The 20,535-nt window shown below is 38.8% G+C and overlaps 1 protein-coding gene across 1 annotated transcript; it reads right to left on the reverse strand.

Annotated features, from left to right (window-relative positions):
• Window positions 1–6,635: 6,635 nt before the first annotated feature.
• On the reverse strand, window positions 6,636–9,171 carry gas1b (growth arrest-specific 1b). Its single transcript, XM_053617646.1, has one exon. It carries the CDS (start codon window positions 8,125–8,127, stop codon window positions 7,273–7,275), a length of 855 nt encoding a protein of 284 aa, XP_053473621.1. The 5' UTR covers window positions 8,128–9,171; the 3' UTR covers window positions 6,636–7,272.
• Window positions 9,172–20,535: the final 11,364 nt, after the last annotated feature.

Genomic DNA, 20,535 nt, shown 5'->3' on the forward strand with positions numbered 1-20,535 from the left:
GTGATGATGTCATGGATGGATGAACTCAGAGTTTTAATTTATAATGGAATCAACAATGTGTCAGTATGAACAATGTAACATTTTAAATACTGATTGGTTGATTTTAGTTTTAAAAAATCAATGATTTAAAAAAAAAAAAGAAACAATCAAATCCACTAAGTTTGAAAAGAAAAAAAACGAGCAACACCCACATCAAATTTCATAAAATCCCGACACTTCAGTGAGACCATGGCCTTCTTTCTGGCATTTACTGGATGGAGTGTAGGGGGGTGGGGAGGTTGGGGGGGGGGGGGGTTGGGGATTATGGGGGGTGGAGTCAGATCCCAAAGTTCTCAGAGGTCATGGCAGCCATTGAAGTGTCCAAGAGCTGTCATAACCACATTACCTCTCCCATCTGCCCCAACAGCATGAAAATTAAGTTATGCCCTGTATTTTGTGTCTCTTCCTTTCTCTTCTTCACTGGTGTCTCTGCCTTTTTCATTCTAGATTCTACTGACCCTCCCCTCAATTAGAATGTTTTCTAATCATGTTAATAAAATACCTTTCCAGACTTTTTTAGGGCTTGGTTTTCTGTTTTCCTTAGGCTGTTTTTAAAGGCTGATTTAAGGATAACCTCTGGTTTGCTGCATAACAGGGACTCTGAGGAGGTGTTAAACCACATGACGCAGTGCCCACATTGGTATGTTGTTTATGGCTTGTTCATCAAGAGGGTATGAGGCCTGGAAAAAGCAACAGTGCCAAGCCAATGACAGTGAGCAACATTTATAGTGTTGATGATAGGCACTTGGTGTTTGCCTCTTCATGTCAGGTACCATAAATATTAGACAACTGGCTAATATTCAAGGCTTGCTATTATCCCATGTTTAAGATAAACACTGGGCTATTGACATCCAAAACTGCTACTAATACACAGTTCTGAGAGGCTGTTTTCATATTTTCAGAGCTAATCTGTCTTTATTCCTCTTTTCCTTCTCCTCTCATCAATGACTTAAAAATTTGGTTTAAAAGGGATTAGCATTAGCATTCCTAAATTCGAATGGCTTTGTTCATAAAGCTGGCAGTGATGGATTCAGCATGGCAGTGCAGGCCCGAAATAGTGAGCTTGTGAAAGATCCCACTGTGTGCCTTGACCTGAGAGATGGTGACAGCACTGGATTTCAGCTTCACACTCATTTCTGATTTAAGAAATAACGATAAGCACAAAAGTTCACACAGGCGTCAGCCATGTTTGTGTTTAAAAAAATTTTTTTTTTAAATGTTAAAATATCTGGTTACAAAGCTGCAGAGGCAGAACTTGTTAAGTTGTACTTTCAGCATCTTTTCAGACTATTTTCCCACTGAACTCCAGACTAAGAATGAAACAATAAGAATTTTTATTTAATTTTATAAGCACACAAGCCAATTCAACTAAATGGCAATTAAATGGCATTAGTCATTGTGCAAGTATTAAATTATTAAGGGAAACTGCTAAAATATTTGCTAAAACTAAAACATTGCTCTTAGTTTTATTTATTTTAATTTTTTTTTTTGGACCAGTTTATCCTTCAAGATTGTCTATAAAAGTCTATATGCTTTGTGAGTCTGTGATCCATGGTGCTATAGGATATTGTCATCTGTTGCTGCAAAGGTTTATCTATGAGATGAATAGATTTTAAGTGAGGAATCTCACTCAAAAAGGAAACTCTTTAATTAGATATACATTTTACTTTAATTTGAATACATTTTATGTTTGAAAGATCAGTAGTCGCACTTGAATAGCAAAGAGCACTATATCTCTGAGTCAGTAAAAAAAAAAATACATAGTCTAGATTTTTATAGTTTGAGTTCAAATGAAACAGCAAATTCCCCCAAAGTTTTTTTTCTTTAAAAAAATCCTCATGCTAGATTGAATAAGCTAAATGATTACAATGCTCCATGGCCAGCTCTTTCAGCAGCTTTCCCTGCTGTCTTTGTGAAGGAGGCATCAGTGTGAATGAAGTGCCTGGTCATTGTATGCTGCTTCTATTGTGTGTTTGTCATTAGCATGACACAAGTGCCACTCGACTTGTCCATTTATTAAGCCTGAGGACTCTTGTCCTCCACTGTTTCACAGTGGGGGTACATCATGGCTGCCATATTGGATCTCTGCAACTACTCTGAGCCACTACACAACAGCGTAAGCCACACCCATATTTGGTCCTGGTTTGCATTAGTGAATGATTTGTATTGATAAACTGTAATTACCATTAATAATTTACATGCACTCTTAGTCTTAGTTCTCCAAACCTTAGTTCTCCAAACCCCAAAACCCACTGAGGAACCCTTTAAGAATGTTTAATCTCTTTTTATGAAAATTTTAACTTGTTGTTTTAACTTGCATCCTCCATAAATTTCTCACATTTCCTGTTTACTACATATAATTCCTCCTATACTGTATATACATGCAAAGAAATGCTGTAGAGCAAAGATGCCTTCAGAATAATTAAGTTAAACGTTTCTACATAAAAAAAAAAAATTAAAAAACCATAAAGAGCAGTAAACAGTAGAAAATGAAGCAAAGGCATTATTTGGTGTGACAAAAAAAAAAATAGTAGTCTCAGGTAGAATTAGTGCAGTTTTATAAGGAAATGAGCTGTAAGTTTTATTGAGTATCTTGCAGAACCAACCACAGTTCTTCAGGAGACTTTGACTGTTGCACTCACTTCTTATTTTTGCAGCAAAACCCAACAGCCTTCATTATGTTTTTGTATGAAAGGTGTCTCTTACATAATCTGTGGCTTTCTTTACTGACATACAAACATTTTAACATTGAAACATCTGTAACATTTAATTTTGTGCTGGGAAACTAATGTTTGGAAATCTAAAATGTTTTTTTTTTCTGACTTGATAATATAGAAGTAATAAAATAAAAAAATGTATAACAAAGTTTGTACTCTCTCTCTCTCTCTCTCTCTCTATATATATATTCTCTCTCTCTCTCTCTCTCTCTCTCTCTCTCTCTCTCTCTATATATATATATATATATATATATATATATATATATATATATATATATATGCATACATACATTTTAGTTGCACCCCTATGAATTCATATGAGAAAAATGTATTTGAAGTATATTCCCATTGACACACACACACACGCACACACAATAGCCAAAGCAGAGTGCATTTGTGATGGCCACTTAGGGCCTCATTCATCTGAACAGAGCTTGTTCTCCCCTCCAGTGTGAGCAAAGACTTTAAATAAACACTAGAGTGAGGACAAATAAACGAGCCAAGGCACTGCTTGGCTTATGTTTCTTGCGTCTGATCCTTTTCATAGTCACCCCCCTCCACATCCCTAAATGTGGAACAGGAACTAACACTTACTGCTTCTGTAAACATGTGTGTTTATAGGTCAAGTGTAAACCACCCTCCCCCCAATATACACACACGCACACACACACACACACACACACACAGACACAAACATTTTGTCTCTTCAAGCTGCAATGTTTAATTGTAATGAGATTTATTATATTCAGGAAGTAAGTTGATCAGACTCAATTCTTTTTTTTTTATCTAAATGAACATGAATGTTTGATTGCTGGGAGAAGAGCACTTGATGTTTCTTGCTAAATGCTTGCTGTCCTCTAAACAGCACTGAGCAGCAGCATGGCCACATTTCCTTTAAACTACAGACTCCAAATGTATAATAGAACATCAGTGCAAACGAGAAACAAGTTCAAACTCAGTCTTGCACACTCAGAACCTACTGCAATCTTCTATATATGCACACAATCCCAGCATGCTTGATTTTACACACCTGAGCATTCAACCTAAGCTTGTGTACTACTCTACTAGCTGCTATTATGCAATGTAGTGCAGCATGTAAGTGTTGATTCTCACAGAAACCAAGAACAGGGTATGATCAAGATATAACTGTAGGATTACCTATTTACTACACAAATATTGTTTAGGCTACAATGTCGACTCGTACAGAAATTAATAGGGATTCACCGAATGTTCGGCAACCGAAATTATATAAAAATAGCGAAAAAAAGCATTTTCGGTGTTCCTCCGAATAAGTGAAAAGGCCGAATAAATTTGACCGAACAATGACGTGTTTGATGACGCGCCAATTAGCCTAGCAACCAGAGTGAGATGCGCGATTTTCACAACCTCCACTTCCAGCAGCGATCTCAGAGCGATGAGGGGGCGCGCGCATGCATGAACTACATGCACGAGCGCATGCGCTTGGGATGTTGACAACCGTGACATTGTTTACTGTGGACACGTGCATTTGTTTTGTTTGTCTTCCGGAGTATTCTGTCACGTCGCGAGACGTAAGGGAGCAGAGTACGGAAGCAGGTAAAGACGTATTTATTTAAGGGAATATAACATTAACAACGTATCTAACTATACTATATCTACTATAATACTCCGCAAGGTGTACAAGGACGGGAGCGGTATATATCCCGAATATAATCAGCCGTATATAACCGAATAGAACCATTTTTTGCACTCTTGTCAATGCACTTTTTAATGCACTTTTTTGTTGTAGGCTACAGAGTGTTCCATTCTTTCAGCAGTCAGTTATAGGCCTAACATAGGCTATTCAACGGGGGCTCAAAGATGACCACATCAAAATATTTTTATTTTACTCATTTATTTATTTAAAGTTATATTGTGCCTTGTTGGTAGCCTATGCCTGCTGGAATGAAAAAAAATGTTCAGTGTTAAATAAATATTTTGAAATTGTAGTTTTTGTAATTTATTTTTTTCTTTGAAAAGCAAGACAAAATAGTAAAAAGCACATTCTGACTATTTAATTTATGCAATGGTGGAAAAAATGGTCAAATAAATGGAAAAAAACACGAAAAAACGTGTTTGGTATTCGGCCAAGTTTTTCATTATATTCGGTTTCGGCTTCGGCCAAGAATTTTCATTTCGGTGCATCCCTAGAAATTAACGTTCATGGCTAATTTTAATCTGTGTGTAGCCTAGCTAAGACTACATATTAATTTACAATCCAGCGGTGTGATCATATTTTGACTTAAATCATCACAATGCTGAGGAATCATGAGCTGCCAGTTTATCAGTACAATTACAAACTGTAGCTCACCTGATAAAATGAGCAATTTAGATACATGGCAGTTGTAGTGCTGTCTGTGATTATATTAAAGCATATTAAAGTTGCTTATGTACATAATTATGTTGTTTTTCTTTTTGCAAAATGTTGAAATAAAATCCAAGACAAGCAATAGTTTGTAAATTTCAAATTCAAAACACTTTATGCCCACATTTGAAACACAAAACTCCATTTTCAAATTTCATTCTTCAAAAATATTTGTACATTGTAATACTGGCATATCATAGAAATGCACGCAAGTTATTCTTGTGTATAGATCTCTGGGGTATACAAAAATACTCCCATTTCCACTTCATCTTACATGGAATAACTTTTATCAGTATTTCAAAATAATTTAATTTCTGGATCCACAGCCCTCAACTATCAATATCAAGAGGCATAGTGCTAAGTGGTATTAACAGTGACATTCAGGTGTTTCATAATTATTGTCATTTCACTTGTCTATCATCTGTTTTTAAGAAAGTTGTAAACAGGGCTGTACACTATTGACCAAAGTATTGTGATTCTGTGATGAACCAGGGTAATGATTTATCTTCATTTCTGTGACCAACATTTTAATGTTTGTCAAATCATATGAATGCTGTGATTCATCAAAACTCCGACAGAAACGAACACGAGCAGTTCCAGTATTGTATTACAAATAGTCGCTATGCCAGTTTTTGTAACATGTGCATATTTAGTCATGTGACCACGAGAGACTAATAAGCAGATGATTACATATTTCTTTGATGTTATTTACATATAGCTGTTTATTGCCATTATGGATGCATATGTACATGTAGTTTTGGAAAGACAATTTTAATATATAATGGATATCAGAATGAATTATTGGCTCATGGATGAGAAATGTCTGAAAAACTATAGAGACTGCATGAAGGCATTGATAATCATTGCGTGCACAATTAACAATTGATGAAGGCATTAAAAATAAACTAAGAATGAATGTTAAATAGAGATGTATGTTCCAGTTTCTGTTCCACTACCTTTACCTGGTGCATTTCCTGTGGGTTGGGATGATCACAGCAGACAATATTGCAATAATGATTCACAAATAATATGTTGTGCAGCCCTAGATTACAAGTAATTTACAGTCCAAACCTGTAAAGATGTGCTCTTAATAAAGGTCATGCTTCCAGTCCCAAAAACTGATCAATTATTGACACATGGTCATAATTTTGAGTATTGGTATCTGGGCTGATACTAATCTCAACTGGTATTGTGTCAGATTTTTCATAATTTCTGAAACATATACATACATATATATAGAGAGAGAGAGAGCGAGAGTGTTGCTTCAGGTACTGTGCAGAAGTCAGTATCAGACCAGTATCGGGGTACTGGATGATATTCAGAGCTCTGATATTATAAGCAGAAATGAGCAAGCGGGATTGGTGCATCCCTGCAATAAATACTGCAAGTATGTCCCACTGTGAACCCTTGTTGTAATTTTACATTTTATTGAAAAAGCATACACACACACACACACACACACACACACACACACACATATATATATATATATATATATATATATATAAGGATGACTAAAATCCACTCAAATACTCAAAGTCCATTCAGTGACATACTCTAAGCACCTATCCTCTTTTGTATGGAGCTGCAAACTGCACCATTTATGTTTTCATTTTTTGGTCCTCACTCTGCAACAATCTATTACTCTTTTTTTTCTATTCTGCACATTGACACCTATTTATGTCTGCATTAACTGCCCTGCTTAAATCCACACACAGGTAATTTTTGCCCAGGTGTCCTCTTTCTTTTCACAAAAACAACCTGCTAAACAACAATCTGTGAAATGTTTGTAACTTTGTGTTTGAGAATTTTCATGCTATTGCAGAATATTTTTTAATCTTATGGATATTGACAAAATGAACTTTCTAATGATGTGTAGTTTTTCAAGATTAAATAAAGTATGGACGATATAGAGTTATTGTTCAGCCTTACACAAGGCTGTGGTTAATCACATTCATGCCAGAGTTCAGCCAAATGTCTATCTTTTTTCTTTCTTATTTTCGGTCTCAGTCGACTGCTTGTCTTCTTCTGGATGACCAAACTTCAGCCAGCGTTCAGACAAACATATACCGTCTGTTTTTTTTGTTTCTTTTGGTTGGCCAGACTCACGCTGGAATTCAGCTTAATGCTGTTTCACACAAGACTGTGAAAAACGCAATGCCAGAACCAAGCCAGAAGAGCCGGATGTAAGCCAGATTTGGCCCAAACCCTGTTGCTATCTGGGATGGTGGAGGTCATTATCAACCCTGTGTGCGCCCTGGACACTCCACCCGCGCTGTCTTCTTCTTCATACTCCTCCGTGTCATAGTCACTCTCGAGCTCGTCCTCGTCGTCCGAAAAGCCGCTGCCCGAGTCCCGGTGGTCAGACGCGTCAGAGCACAAGCTCATCATGCTGATCTTAACGTGCTCACAGATGGTCCTCTCGGCGCCGTCGCACTCGCACGTGTCCAATAGGCGCGCCTTGGGCACGGAGCGCATGCGCTCGATAACTCGCCGACATTCATCCGAGCAGCGTTCTCCGCCGAAGAGCTCGCGGCAGTGGAACAGGTAGTCACGCATGGCCGCGCTGCAGTCCGTGTCGCCCTCGCACGCGCGACGCGCTTCTGTGCAGCCCGTGCGGCTGATCCGCGGCATGCATGGCTCAATGGCGCGCTTGGCGCTTACGCACACTGTGTCTGCAGCGCACTCGCAGTGCTCAAGACTTGGGCCGTTGACAGTCAGATTGAGCTGCACGATGGATGAGATGCAGTGGCTCGGGCACTTCTTCTTGTGTCCGTTAATCACGGGTCCGCACGCGCGCATGTACTGCCTGTAAGCGTAATGGCACTCTGGTTCTGATTGGCATTTCATAATGGCCTGCCAGCAGATCAGACGATGACCGTGAGCTGGGGACGCACCGGCCAAGGCGTCAAAACACACCAGCGTTAAACCGGCAGTCCAAATCCATAATGGGAGGATGGATATTGCCCCACATGTATTGATGGGCATTCTGACTCACTGACTCACTTTACTGATTCGACTCTTTAGGGCAAACCACTTTACGTGAATCGAAGTTTGAGCACAATCCGAAATCGTACCTACAATTTTGACCCAACATACATGCACAGGTCTGTATTTGTCCATTTAACGGTCTTTTATTTTATATTATGAGAATATAATTGCTTTTTACGTGATAACAATCTGACTCAAAGCCAACAGCACATTTACAGTTTACAGGCTGGTGTATTGCTATAATGTGTAACCGCTTTGGCAACCTGGCAGTTCAGCGTTCAACAAGTCAAACAAAAATTATTGTGGTTAAAAAAATAAGAAGAAGAAAAGAAAAAAAACGATTTTTTTTTCGCTCCAACCTTCGATTCAGTCGTGAGTCCGCAGTGATGCCCTCAAAAAGAATCGATTCCTCAGCGACTCACCCATCACTACTCCAAATCCTGCTGTTAGTTTCACTAACATTTCGTTACATACCAGCATGGCACAGAGTTTTCCGTTTAGTGTTGGACAGCCAGCACACACTCATGTCAGTACAGCTAAAGTTAGTTCTGCAGGTCCACTTTGTTTTCAGCCGAAATTCATTGCCCAAGTAAACAAGGGCTACGCGTTCACATTGGTCCTTTTAACATCCACATCCAGGGACATGCCGGACCTTCTGTCAAATTCTCCGTGCTGTGAACTATTGTATTCCATCGTATTGAAACTCAGGTGATTATGAATCAGCAGAAAAACTCCACCTTAAATGAACGTTTCCTACAGAATTTAAAGAGCAGTTTGTCCAACATTTCCCCGATCAGCGGCAACATTTTCATGCACTTAACCTAGGCAACCTACTTTCTGTCGCCTCGGTTCTTCCTCAGCAGCCCGCCTCGATTCCCTCACATCTCGGAGTGAGAGGAGAATGCTGGGCTACGTCCCAAAAACATACTACCGTACTACATAGTATTTCAATATAGTACGCCACCTTCAGCTTTGACTCACTATGTAGTAAGTTAACATGCGGGTTTGGAAGCAGCTTCGGGTTTCTATTGGTCTGCTGCGTTGTTGTGCTTTTGGAGTCATCTTGGGGGCGGGGTCAAGAACGTGACAAAGGGCTTTGGGATTTTGGTAGGGGGATGGGACGGATCTTTCCTCTAAAGTTCTTTTAGCTCCAGTAAATTTGCTTGTCTTGCAAGGCTTTCACAATCTTCAGGTTTCTAGAAAAGCAACACAATTCAGCATATATATATATATATATATATATATATATATATATATATATATATATATATATATATATATATATATATATATGTACAAAAAAGGCCATTATCCTAAATCGATGCAAAGATTTCCCACAATTCCCACAGTTTCTCTGATGAGTCTCAAAATAAGCTTATATGTTGACAGATGAAGCCTCTTGAGATGACAACAGCAACATTTATTTACCAAATAAACTATGGTATTAACCAAGTACACTGCATATTAAATAGATCTACATAATTCACTATTGCTTACCTATTGTCAAAGTCCATTATTTCGAAAGTGTTCAAGTTCAAGTGTGAACAGATGTCAAATGATGCGATTACATATTAAGTACCAGCAATAGGCCTGGTACATTGAAAACATGGTCTAAACACAGTGTTGCTTGTGGTCCAGATTCTGCAGACATTCCCTGTCCATCACATTTGGTATCTAGCCAAAGGCTGGATAGAACAAGGGGCTCCTTTGAACCTCCATGGTTGGTTTGACTCCCTATAGAGCGAATAGGCAGCTGTTGCAACACATGGTAACCCTCTTCCCTTCTCTTCTCACCCTGAAACAGCCTCGTCCACACTGATTTTCCCCACACACCAAAAGCCATTATTTACACAGGCACAAATGAGTATGTCATACTTATGGACCACACACACACACACACACACACACACACACACACCGTGTATAGAGACAGAACTGATATGAAGTCCTAAACTGAAATTGTTAAAGGCGGATTATCATAATAATGAGGGAAAACAGTACACTTACACTTTTAGGATTGAAGAGAATGTGAGTGAATGTCTAAGGAACAGCAGGGATCTTCATATCTGTCATCTGAAGATGTAAGAATGAGAGGCAAATTGAGAAAGAGATAGATACGTTTCATCTTCCAGCAACTGTCCATTCACCTCTAAATAAATTAAAACAGTTTGTGAGCAGAGCAGGTTTTTCTGTCACTAGGTCACCTGTGCTAAATATAGCTCTCCGACATCAGAACAGAAGGTAGCCAAAAGCTACTTCTCCATCTTCAGTTTCCCCAATCCTAACTACAGCCATTAGAGGACTTGTTTGGGGAGGTTAAAGGGGACAACAGTACCTTCACAAAATTGCCCCTGTGGGGCATTTCCAACATACAGTAACCATCAAGAGCTGAGGTCTGAAATTTATCAAACAGAGCTGTGTTGTTTCAAGTTAAAGCATAGTGGCATATTCTTAAATTTCACATAAGACGGCAGAAACTTAGGAATGCAAGATGTCTCCACCCAAGAATCACTCACTCTATTTTTAATCTAAAAATGACAAGAAAGGATCAGAGAGTGAAGCCAGTATTGCACAGTGCTGTCTTCTGTGGTCATACACATCACTCCACAAAGTTGCAGGAACTGACCCAGTATATAGAATGCTTTTCAGCGGGAAAAAATGCTTGCATGTCAACCCCAGTAGCTAGTCTTTATCTTGAGGACAAATGTAAATCAGAATGAACATTTTTTTTAGTTAATGTCCCTGGTTATATTGTGCAGTATTCACTTTTTCAAACTAATCATCTATCATCTTGTGATTTTTACTACTTTTACATGTCCACATGGGCAAGGAATAAGTAAGAAATGAAACACAATAAGGTGTACTCTTATAGAAAGATGATCAAAACTGGGGTGGTGTGGGGTGGCACGTCAGTAGGTGAACGGCTAAGATAAATTGCTCATAGGTGTGTGTGAATGGTGCCCTGCAATGGACTCATGTCCCATCCAGGGTGTATTCCCGCCTAATGCACAGTGTTCCTGGGATAGGCTCTGGTTCTTTTTACTGAAAGTGAATGAGTGACATCATACTTTTTGTCAGTTCATAACAACTATAAACATTAATTCTATAATATTCAGTAAAACTAATTTTATCATTGAAGTCAATAAGACAAAAGTCTGCAGTTTGTCATGTTACTGAGAAACCAAAAAGCATAAAGTTCTCTGTACTGAAGACTGTCCCATGGTGGAAAACCTAAAGGAAATGGTTTACCTCTGACTGTTACAAAGTGGTGACATCAGAGGCTCCTTCCATAACAGTAAAATAAACTTCTTACAGAAAGCTTTACCATATTAACGATTATTTATTGGCATGTATTAAATCTATTTATGTGAGCTATATAAGTCTCAGTGAATTAGCTGTTACTACAGAAATGTTATTAGAATGAGTGCATATATTAGAATGAGTGCATTAATTTAAACCTTGCATTTGATTTACCATGCACCCCACACTACTGAGAGGGCTGCTGTTATAGGAAATTAAACACCCACTGTCCAGTTGGACTTGAGATTTCAATAGCACTGTAATATAAATAATATTAAAGCGATAGTTCAACCAAAACTGAAAATTCTGTCATCAATTACTCACCCTCATGTTGTTCATGTCAGAGATTTCTGTCCCTCCATTTACAGTCCATGTAACCAAAACTTTCAAGCTCCAAAAAGTTCATAAAGGCATCATAAAAGTAATCCATTTGACTCCAGTGGTTTAATCCCAATTTTATGAAGTGATATGAATGCTTTGGGTGTGCAAAACACTACAACGAAGTCTTTATTCACAAAATATCTTCACTTCCACATAATCTAGGTTTACCTCTGATGATCAATATTGGGTTTCTTTGCCCTAATGATGTCATTTTGGCAGCTGGCCAGAGCTGCAATGGGTGCCAAATCTCCCACTTTTATTACAACCTGAACACTTAACCAGACAGCTACTTTACATCTTAATTTTACTAAACTTGTAAAAAAAAAAAAAAAAAAAAATTTTATCCCGAACCATGCCATCAGCAATCCAGCAATTTCATTAATCCACAGACAGAGAATGCCCTTGATTATTTAACTTGATTTATCACACCTGAGCAACTCATCAGCTAATTACTGAGGCCTCCAAGTGCCTAGTTTGGTGTGATAGAAGAAAAAAAACACAAATTCCTGTAGGAATGAGGTCCTCTACAACTGGACTTGGACACCTCTGTATTGTTGACGTATGTGCTAAATGATGTGGTAAAATTATTTGGAGAAGTAACTAGTAACTATAAGACAAAACAAAAATAAGCATAAAATATGTTGCATATTTAATTATTTGCATTTTAATTAAGTAGAAATTGATCACTGGTGTATTTCAAAATCTCACTTTTCCATTTCCTCCTGCTTTTGAAATGACAAACAGCTTCAGGAAACGATATAATAACAATTCCAGAATGGGATGCCAAGTTTGCTGTAAAAAAGATGCATGAGTCGTCTAGTCTCTCACCGCTGGGCCAACAGCCTCAGCGTCTCCATTGCTGTCACAATTGATTACACACGCTGGATCCTCGCTGCCAATTCACGAGATTCACGAGACCCTCCTTCATCCAAAAGGCTCCCAAAAGGCATGGCTGTGAAAAAGTTGCCAGAACAGCCTGGATCTTGCATTCTTTCTCTTTCTCTCTACATTAATAGAAACAGCTGCTAACCGTCTATCATTCTCTTCTCATTTCTTTCTTTTGCTACACTGTTTGTTTAACTGTCTGCTTTTGTTTCATATCTTAAGCAAATGTTTCTGAATGAGTTTTTGCATCTGCACCAAAAGGGGCCCCTTTAAGCTCTGGATATGAGAACCATATGTTGCACCCTACAGAGCAAATGATATAATTCCTCCTGTTTGAATGCAGAACCCATGAGCTTTGAGCAGTTGTTGCTTTGTAGCTGTGACAGACAGTGTGAGGACACACTTAGCTGATTAGAGCCTTGTTTGCCCAACAAAGCATCAGTTCTCACTGATACTTTGTTTGACACTTAACACAGAACTTTTGTGAAAGCCTCTGCAGGCTAGAAAGTGTGGATGGGTGGATGGATAGATGAGAGAAAGAGTGTATAGAAGGGAGATAAAAGGTTAAAAAAAGGCCTAGTGGTTAGAACGTTTGGCTCTGCACTGTGTCTGCAGAGTTTGCATGTTCTCCTCATGTTTTGGGGGTTTCCTCCAGGTACTCCAGTTTCCTACCCCAGTCCAAAGACATGCACTGTAGGCCCACTGCTTTTTACTTTATATATGCTACCTCTGGGTCAAATCATTCGTAAACATGGAATTAGCTTCCACTGTTGTGCTGATGATACACAGTTGTATGTTTCAGCAAAGCCAGATGACAGACAGCAGCTGCATAAAGTTGAGAATTGTGTAAAGGACATTAAACATTGGATGCTTATTAACTTCCTCTTACTTAATTCTGACAAGACAAGGCACTTCTACTAGGACCACGTGTAGCTAGAAGTAAGATTTCTTATTACACAGTAGCTCTGGATGGCCCTTCTGTTTCATCAGGTACAGCAATAAAAGACCTTGGTGTGATTATTGACTCCAGTCTTTCATTTAATGCTCATGTAGATAATATTACTAGGATAGCCTTCTTTCATCTCAGAAATATTGCTAAGATAAGAAATATAATGTCACTACATTTTTATGGAGATACTAGAGATCCTGATCCTTTCCGATCTCCGGACCTGCCTGATCCGTTTTGGATGTCCTGCCTCTGGATGGACTCCAATTCCAGATTGCTGGGACTACCGCTGCTTCAAAGGCCATACAGACTTCATATAAGTCAATAATTAACTTTTTCACAATATCTGTTGTTACCCAGATGAGGATGGGATCCCTTCTGAGTCTGGTTCCTCTCAAGGTTTCTTCCTCTTAAAATATCTTAGAGAGTTTTTCCTTGCCACCATCGCCACTCAGTGGCTTGCTTGGCTGGGATAAATTCACACCTTTAATATCTGTATACTGTGTTGATATTTCTGTAAAGCTGCTTTGAGACAATGTCTATTGTAAAAAGCGCTATACAAATAAAATTGAATTGAATTGAATTGAATACATGATGCAGAAATATTATTTCATGCTTTCGTCACCTCTAGGCTAGATTATTGCAATGCCTTACTGTCTGGATGTTCCAGTAGGTGCATAAACAAACTCCAGTCCAGAATGCAGCTACAGGAGTCCTTACTAGAACCAGAAGATATGACCAAATCACCCCGATATTATCCACACTGCATTGGCTCCCAGTACAACTACTGACCTATAAAACACTAAAAGGTTTCGTGCCACAGGACCTAAGCGAACTTTTGGTCTTCTATGATCCGCCACACCTACTTTGATCAAAAGGTGCAGGCTATTTGTTGGTACCTTGAATTGTGAAGGCTACAGCAGGGAAAAGAGCTTTCTCTTACAAAGCCCCACAGTTATGGAACATCCTTCCAATTAGTGTTCAGGACTCAGACACAGTCTCAGTGGTTAAGTCTAGGCTTAAAACGTATTTGTTTACTCAAGCTTAGCATGAATAGAATTTCGTTTACACAAAATATACAGTCTTATCCATCACGGGATAGTAAGCATACTTAATAATCTCTCCCTCTCTTTACCTCCCTCTCCCTCTCTTCTTCTGTCGAGCCACACATGACTTTATGGAGATGCAGTAATCCTGACCCTTTCTGCTCTCCGGACCTGCTTGAACCATCCTGATGCCCTATCTCTGGATGGAGCTCTCATCAACTGGAGGCTACAGCCTGGAGATTGCTCAGGATGGTACCGCTTGAAGTACCATGGAAATGGTTTTGGACCTCAATTCCACATGGACATTCTCGCTATGAATGTCTCGCTACTATGGCCTTGGGAATGCAATTACCACATGCAGTTTTGCACTCAGGTCTCCTTTGGTGAACAGTGGACTAGTTCAACAAACAGACTTCATATAAAAACCATAATGAACTTTCTTTTACTTTCACACTAAAAAAAATCTTAAGTCACCCTGGCAAGCTTGTAATAGTAACTGATGCATAGCTTTTCACACATGCATCATGCACCATTACGGATACATCATACATCATCGCATCTAGTGTCATACAGAGCCAATGGCAGCAACATACATACCTAGCTAACTAAAAGAACACAGAACTGGATAATAAATATACACACTGGAAGCAAACAGGGGTGTACCTTTTGCTCTCCACATTAGTTAACTGGGTAAGAAACTACCATTATTAGCCTTATTTATCACACACACACACACACAAGCAGAGAGAGAGAGAGAGAGAGAGAGAGAGAGAGAGAGAGTCATGCATATTGTATTACTTGTGGGTAGACACTTAGGCCATGATGTGTGTCTGTACTAAGGATTTGGTAGGTTACATTTCAAATACTTCACCAAAATCCTCCTGCTGCCCACATTTTAAGACAGGATTTACTTTTGTGTTGTTAAATATTAGTCAGCATTTACACTAATTGTTTCACTAAGGTCTAGGATATGAAAGTGTGACTTGTTTGAAACAAATATTGTAGTTTGTGGTTGGCCAGTTTGCTTTTCTCCTGCCTCTTACATACTGAGATAGGAACACACACCTATCATACACAGACAGGGCAGTGGTAGCCTGTCTGACAGAGGCGCTTTTGTTCCCACAGGAAAATCCCTCCATATCCCACAAAGAAACCAGGAACGTAGGCAAGCCAAGAAAGACATTTATGTTCCACAAAATACACATGAAAGCAGGTCTGATTGGATGCAGAGAAGGTGGTTGGGAACTGGGTCAAAAGCTTAGTTCAAGAAATACAGTTAAGAGTAAAGAAAATGTAAAGAATGTTATAAGAAGAAAGGCCAGTAGTCACCAAAAAGCACACAATAATCAGGGACCACTGGAATAAATCCACAGCAGCCCAAAACAAACTGGAATTACAATCCATAATGTTAACAACATACATCTCCACTGATCATGAAATTGTTGTAAACATTATACTCAGCACACTTCCTTGCTTACGCTGTAGTTTTTTCTAAAGGCTTTGAATGGTTGTTTGCACCAACTGTATATATCAGTGTCCTGAAGAAACGTGTCCTGAGGGCATGATCTCGAGCTTGTAAGAGTGTAACTGCTGTTTCTAGATCAGTTTGAGAGCTTTAATCAGTGCTCTTTTTTCTAAGGAAATGATCAACAAATTGCTTCGAGGTAAAATTGTAACTGACAAACAGGAAAAATTCATTGTCCATAACCACTTATTGAGTTATTGAGTTACTTGATGCCAGTCCAACTCAGAGCATCAAAATATAAATCATGGGGCACTTCAGTGTAGTCGGTCCACCTATGTGGCATGTTTTTGGAATGTGAGAATTGTACATAGTATGTACATATAGGGCTGAACACCTGTATTTACGGTGTCAGTCATACTGGTTCTCCTGATTTGTTGTTGCTGTAGTATAAGAAGCACTAGCTGTGAAAAGTCACAGCCCTCTTCTTGAAAGGGGGCGGGGAGCAGCAGCTCATTTGCATTTAAAGAGACACACACGAAAACAGCATGTTTTTGATTTCACCCAAAAAGGGGTATTTACAGCATGGTATAATAAATGATCTGTGGGGTACTTTGAGGCGAAACAGACACATTCTGGGGACACCTGATACTTAAATTACATCTTGTAAAAAGGGGAATAATAGGTCTCCTTTAAAGGCTGTATGTTGCAAAAAATTATTTTTGTGTGTTTTGCAGTGGTCCAGTGGGTATAAAAAGTCTACACACCCTGTGAAACTTGCAGGCTTTTGTAATGTAAAAACAATATAAAAATTAAGTGCATACGTGTCAAGAAATACCTACAGAAACAGCAGACCTCTATTTGGAGTTGATCAGAATTGCTTCATTAATGGCCAGTAGATGATAATTACTTTTGAACATGAGATTAAATGTAATTGATTAATTCTGAGCACACTCACATGCCTCATTATAAAAGGTGTGCACACTTATGCAACCTGGATATTATACATTTTTTCTTTTTCTTTTTTCCTAAAACTTGATTAACACTTGAATTTTGTTGGTTGCTATATCATACTAAAGTTGGAAAAAGATCTGACATGATGTACCTTGGTTTCATTTTTTATATCACAAAAGCCTGCAATATTAACAGGGGTTAAAATAAAAAAGGGGTTTAAAGGGGTGTTAAAATAGACTTTTTATATCCACTGTATAGTGATTATAAGGAAGTGCAATAATGAGAAAATGTTAACTCCTGCATTTTGTTTAATCCAGCAGTGACAAAAACTCTCACATATAAAATCACAGACCTTATCGAAATCACCAGAGAGCCATTTGAATACCTTAATGTGATTAGCCCATGGTGGTCAATCAACACACAGTCAATGGCCCAATATTTTCATATACTATTAGTATAAATCTGCTAGTATAAGATGTGGAACAATAAACACAGTTCAGCCATCACAACTCTCAGAGTGAAACTGTGAGCTTTTATAGATGGGGATGGAGTGTAAATAGGTTTGCTCTTGGAAGACTAGATGTGCTATGCTGCTGCTGCTGAGCGCGTATGAATACTTGCTCTGATAGACATGGACAGACATAGAAAAGCAGAGAAGCATGCTGCTGCTGCAAAGGGTACGGAAGGAGGAGTCCCCCCCCAACCCCCACCTCACCCCCGGCAGATCTAGACGGTGGTGCTGGGGAGGAGGGGAGGATAGTAGTGCACACAGATTTTGTGGGTTATGTGAATGGAGAAGCGTGGCTGATAGGATAGCGTTAAGGGAGCCTATCAGTGCATGGTCAGAGTTTCTTGTCTTAACTGGACATTTAGCTAATTTCACTTATGGATATTATAATAAAATTGGTGTCAGCTTTATGAATATTTATGACTAATGGTCAGTCTTGGAGAAAACAAGCCATGAGCTGGAAAGGCCACAAGAAAACCTCAACTACAGTCCCATCTGAAACTATTGGAACGGCATGGTCAATTAATTTGTTTTTGCTATACACCAAAGACAGTTGGGTTTGAGATGAAAAGATGGATATGAGATGAGATTTTAGGATTTCAGCTTTTATTTCCTTGTATTTACATCTAGTTATGTTAAACAACATCAAACACCTTTTGTATCAGAGCACCCAATTTTTAGGCAAGCAAAAGTATAAGAAGAGATAAGTTTTAGTTAAAGTAAATTAAACATAGTTTAAGTAAATTAATAGATAACACTTAATATTTGGATGCATAACCTTGTTTGCAATAACTGCATCAAGCCTGCAACTCACTGACATCACCAACTTTTTGGCTTCTTCTTTTGTGATGCTTTTCCAGGCTTTTACAGCAGGCTCTTTCAGTTGTTGTTTGTTTTGTGGGGTTTCTCCCTTCAGTCTCCTCTTGGGAGGTGAAATGCTGCTCAGTTGGGTTAAGGTCTGGTGATTGACTTAGCCAGTCTATAACCGTTCACTTTTCCACCCTGATAAAGTCCTTTGTTGAGTTGGCAATGTGTTTTGAATTGGTCTTGCTGCGTGATAAAGTTCCTTCTGATTAATGTGGATGCATTTCTCTGTAAATCATCAGACAAAATGTTCCTCTGAAGTTCTGAAATCGTTCTGCTGCTACCATCAAGGGTTACATCATCAATAAAGATTAGTGAGCCTGTTCCAGAAGCAGCCATGCAAACCCAAGCCATGACACTACCTCCACCATGTTTCACAGATGAGCTTGTATGTTTTGGATCATGATCAGATCCTTTCTTTCTCCACACTTTGGCCTTTCCATCACTTTGGCATTTTTTTGGCTCATCTCTGTATTTCTTTGCAAATTCCAATCTTGTGGTATGGCCTCTGTATTTCTGCTCTCAAAGTCTTCATTGAAAAGTGGCTTGTGATACCTTCACCCTGACCTGTGGAGGTTGTTGGTGATGTCACTGGTTGTTGATTTTGTTTTTTTCTTCATAGCTCTCATAATTTTTCTGTCATCAGCTGTTATCCTTGGCTGCCCGATTCAGTGTCTGTTGCTCAGTACAATGTTGGTTTCTTTATTTTTCAGGCCATTCCAAATTGTTGTTTGATTGATTTTCTCTCTTTTTACAGTATTTGTCTCTTCTTGAAAGTGAAGAGTGAAGCCTGATTCCAGTGGACATGTCATCCAGATGAAGAGGCAGAGAATGATGGAGAAAGCAGATTAAAGGAACAAATGAAAGGACCAGACTGGCAGAAAGACAAATAGACAGAGGCAGCAGCTGGAAAGTTGTAGTAACAGAGGATTTCTGCTCACTTTGCGAGATGGAAGGAGAATATGAGCTGATAAAAATGTCTGCTAAATGTATAAAGCTTTGCCCTGGCTTTTGGACTTTCTACCTCCGACATGAAGCAGTGCAAAAGTTAAATTGTATTTAACTATAGGTATAAAATAAAGTATTTAAGAAAACTATAAACTGCAGAGATAATTTTTTACTTTAGTTTTTGGTATATCAAAATTGTGAGAAAATACCACAGTGTGTCTATTTATAGGTCTGATTCTTTGAAAGCTGTTCATTGATGTTGGACTCACTGGGCTGTCTGATACTGCTGTACTCAAGCAGTGTGTTTGGAATCTGATGCTATCTTGTCAATATATATGCCACTGGTGTGTTGTTGTTGGACAAAACCATGGCCTTCATGAGTCCTGGGTGGTCTGAATGGTTGCTCACAGCCAGTTCACCGCACAGTTTATGTAATATTTATACAGTCAACGCTTAGTGTTCTCACATACAGAAAGTGGAGGCAAGAAGTAGAAGAAGCAGGAGCCATTTGAGGACATTAAACAGGACTAACAGCAGTATTGAGACATTGAACAATATAAGCATGTATATGCAGGCTCTGTTTTTCTGGTATTGTAGATGATCCCACATGAATACCATAAACACTTCCTACAGACAGTTTAAACCAAGTCTCACCCTGGCTTCAGTAGATAATCTCACATGGATACTATGGACTTGAAATTAAGAACTGCTCCTGAATCATAAAGACTTATGTTCATAATGAACATCAATTGAACTCACATACACACACACACACACACACACACACACACACACACACTGACCTCATAGTATACTGTTATGGCTGATCGGTGTATAATCCCATTATCCGGTGTCACTCAAAAGATGTTGGGGTCCCTTCTGAGTCCTTTTAGTTCCTCTCAAGGTTACTTCATCATGCCCTCTCAGGGAGGTCTTCCTTGCCACTGTTAGACTACATCTACATCCAGATTTCTGTAAATTTGCTTTATGGCAATGTCTATTGTTAAAAGCACTGTACAATAAAATGTAGTTGAACTGAATTGTTTTCAGTTTCCATGGAAACTCTTCTGAATTAGTATGCTCTGAAGAGAAGCACTTTATGGGGAAAATA

This window comes from Ictalurus furcatus, chromosome 28 (genome assembly GCF_023375685.1).
Source record: "Ictalurus furcatus strain D&B chromosome 28, Billie_1.0, whole genome shotgun sequence".
NCBI classification, from domain to species: domain Eukaryota; kingdom Metazoa; phylum Chordata; class Actinopteri; order Siluriformes; family Ictaluridae; genus Ictalurus; species Ictalurus furcatus.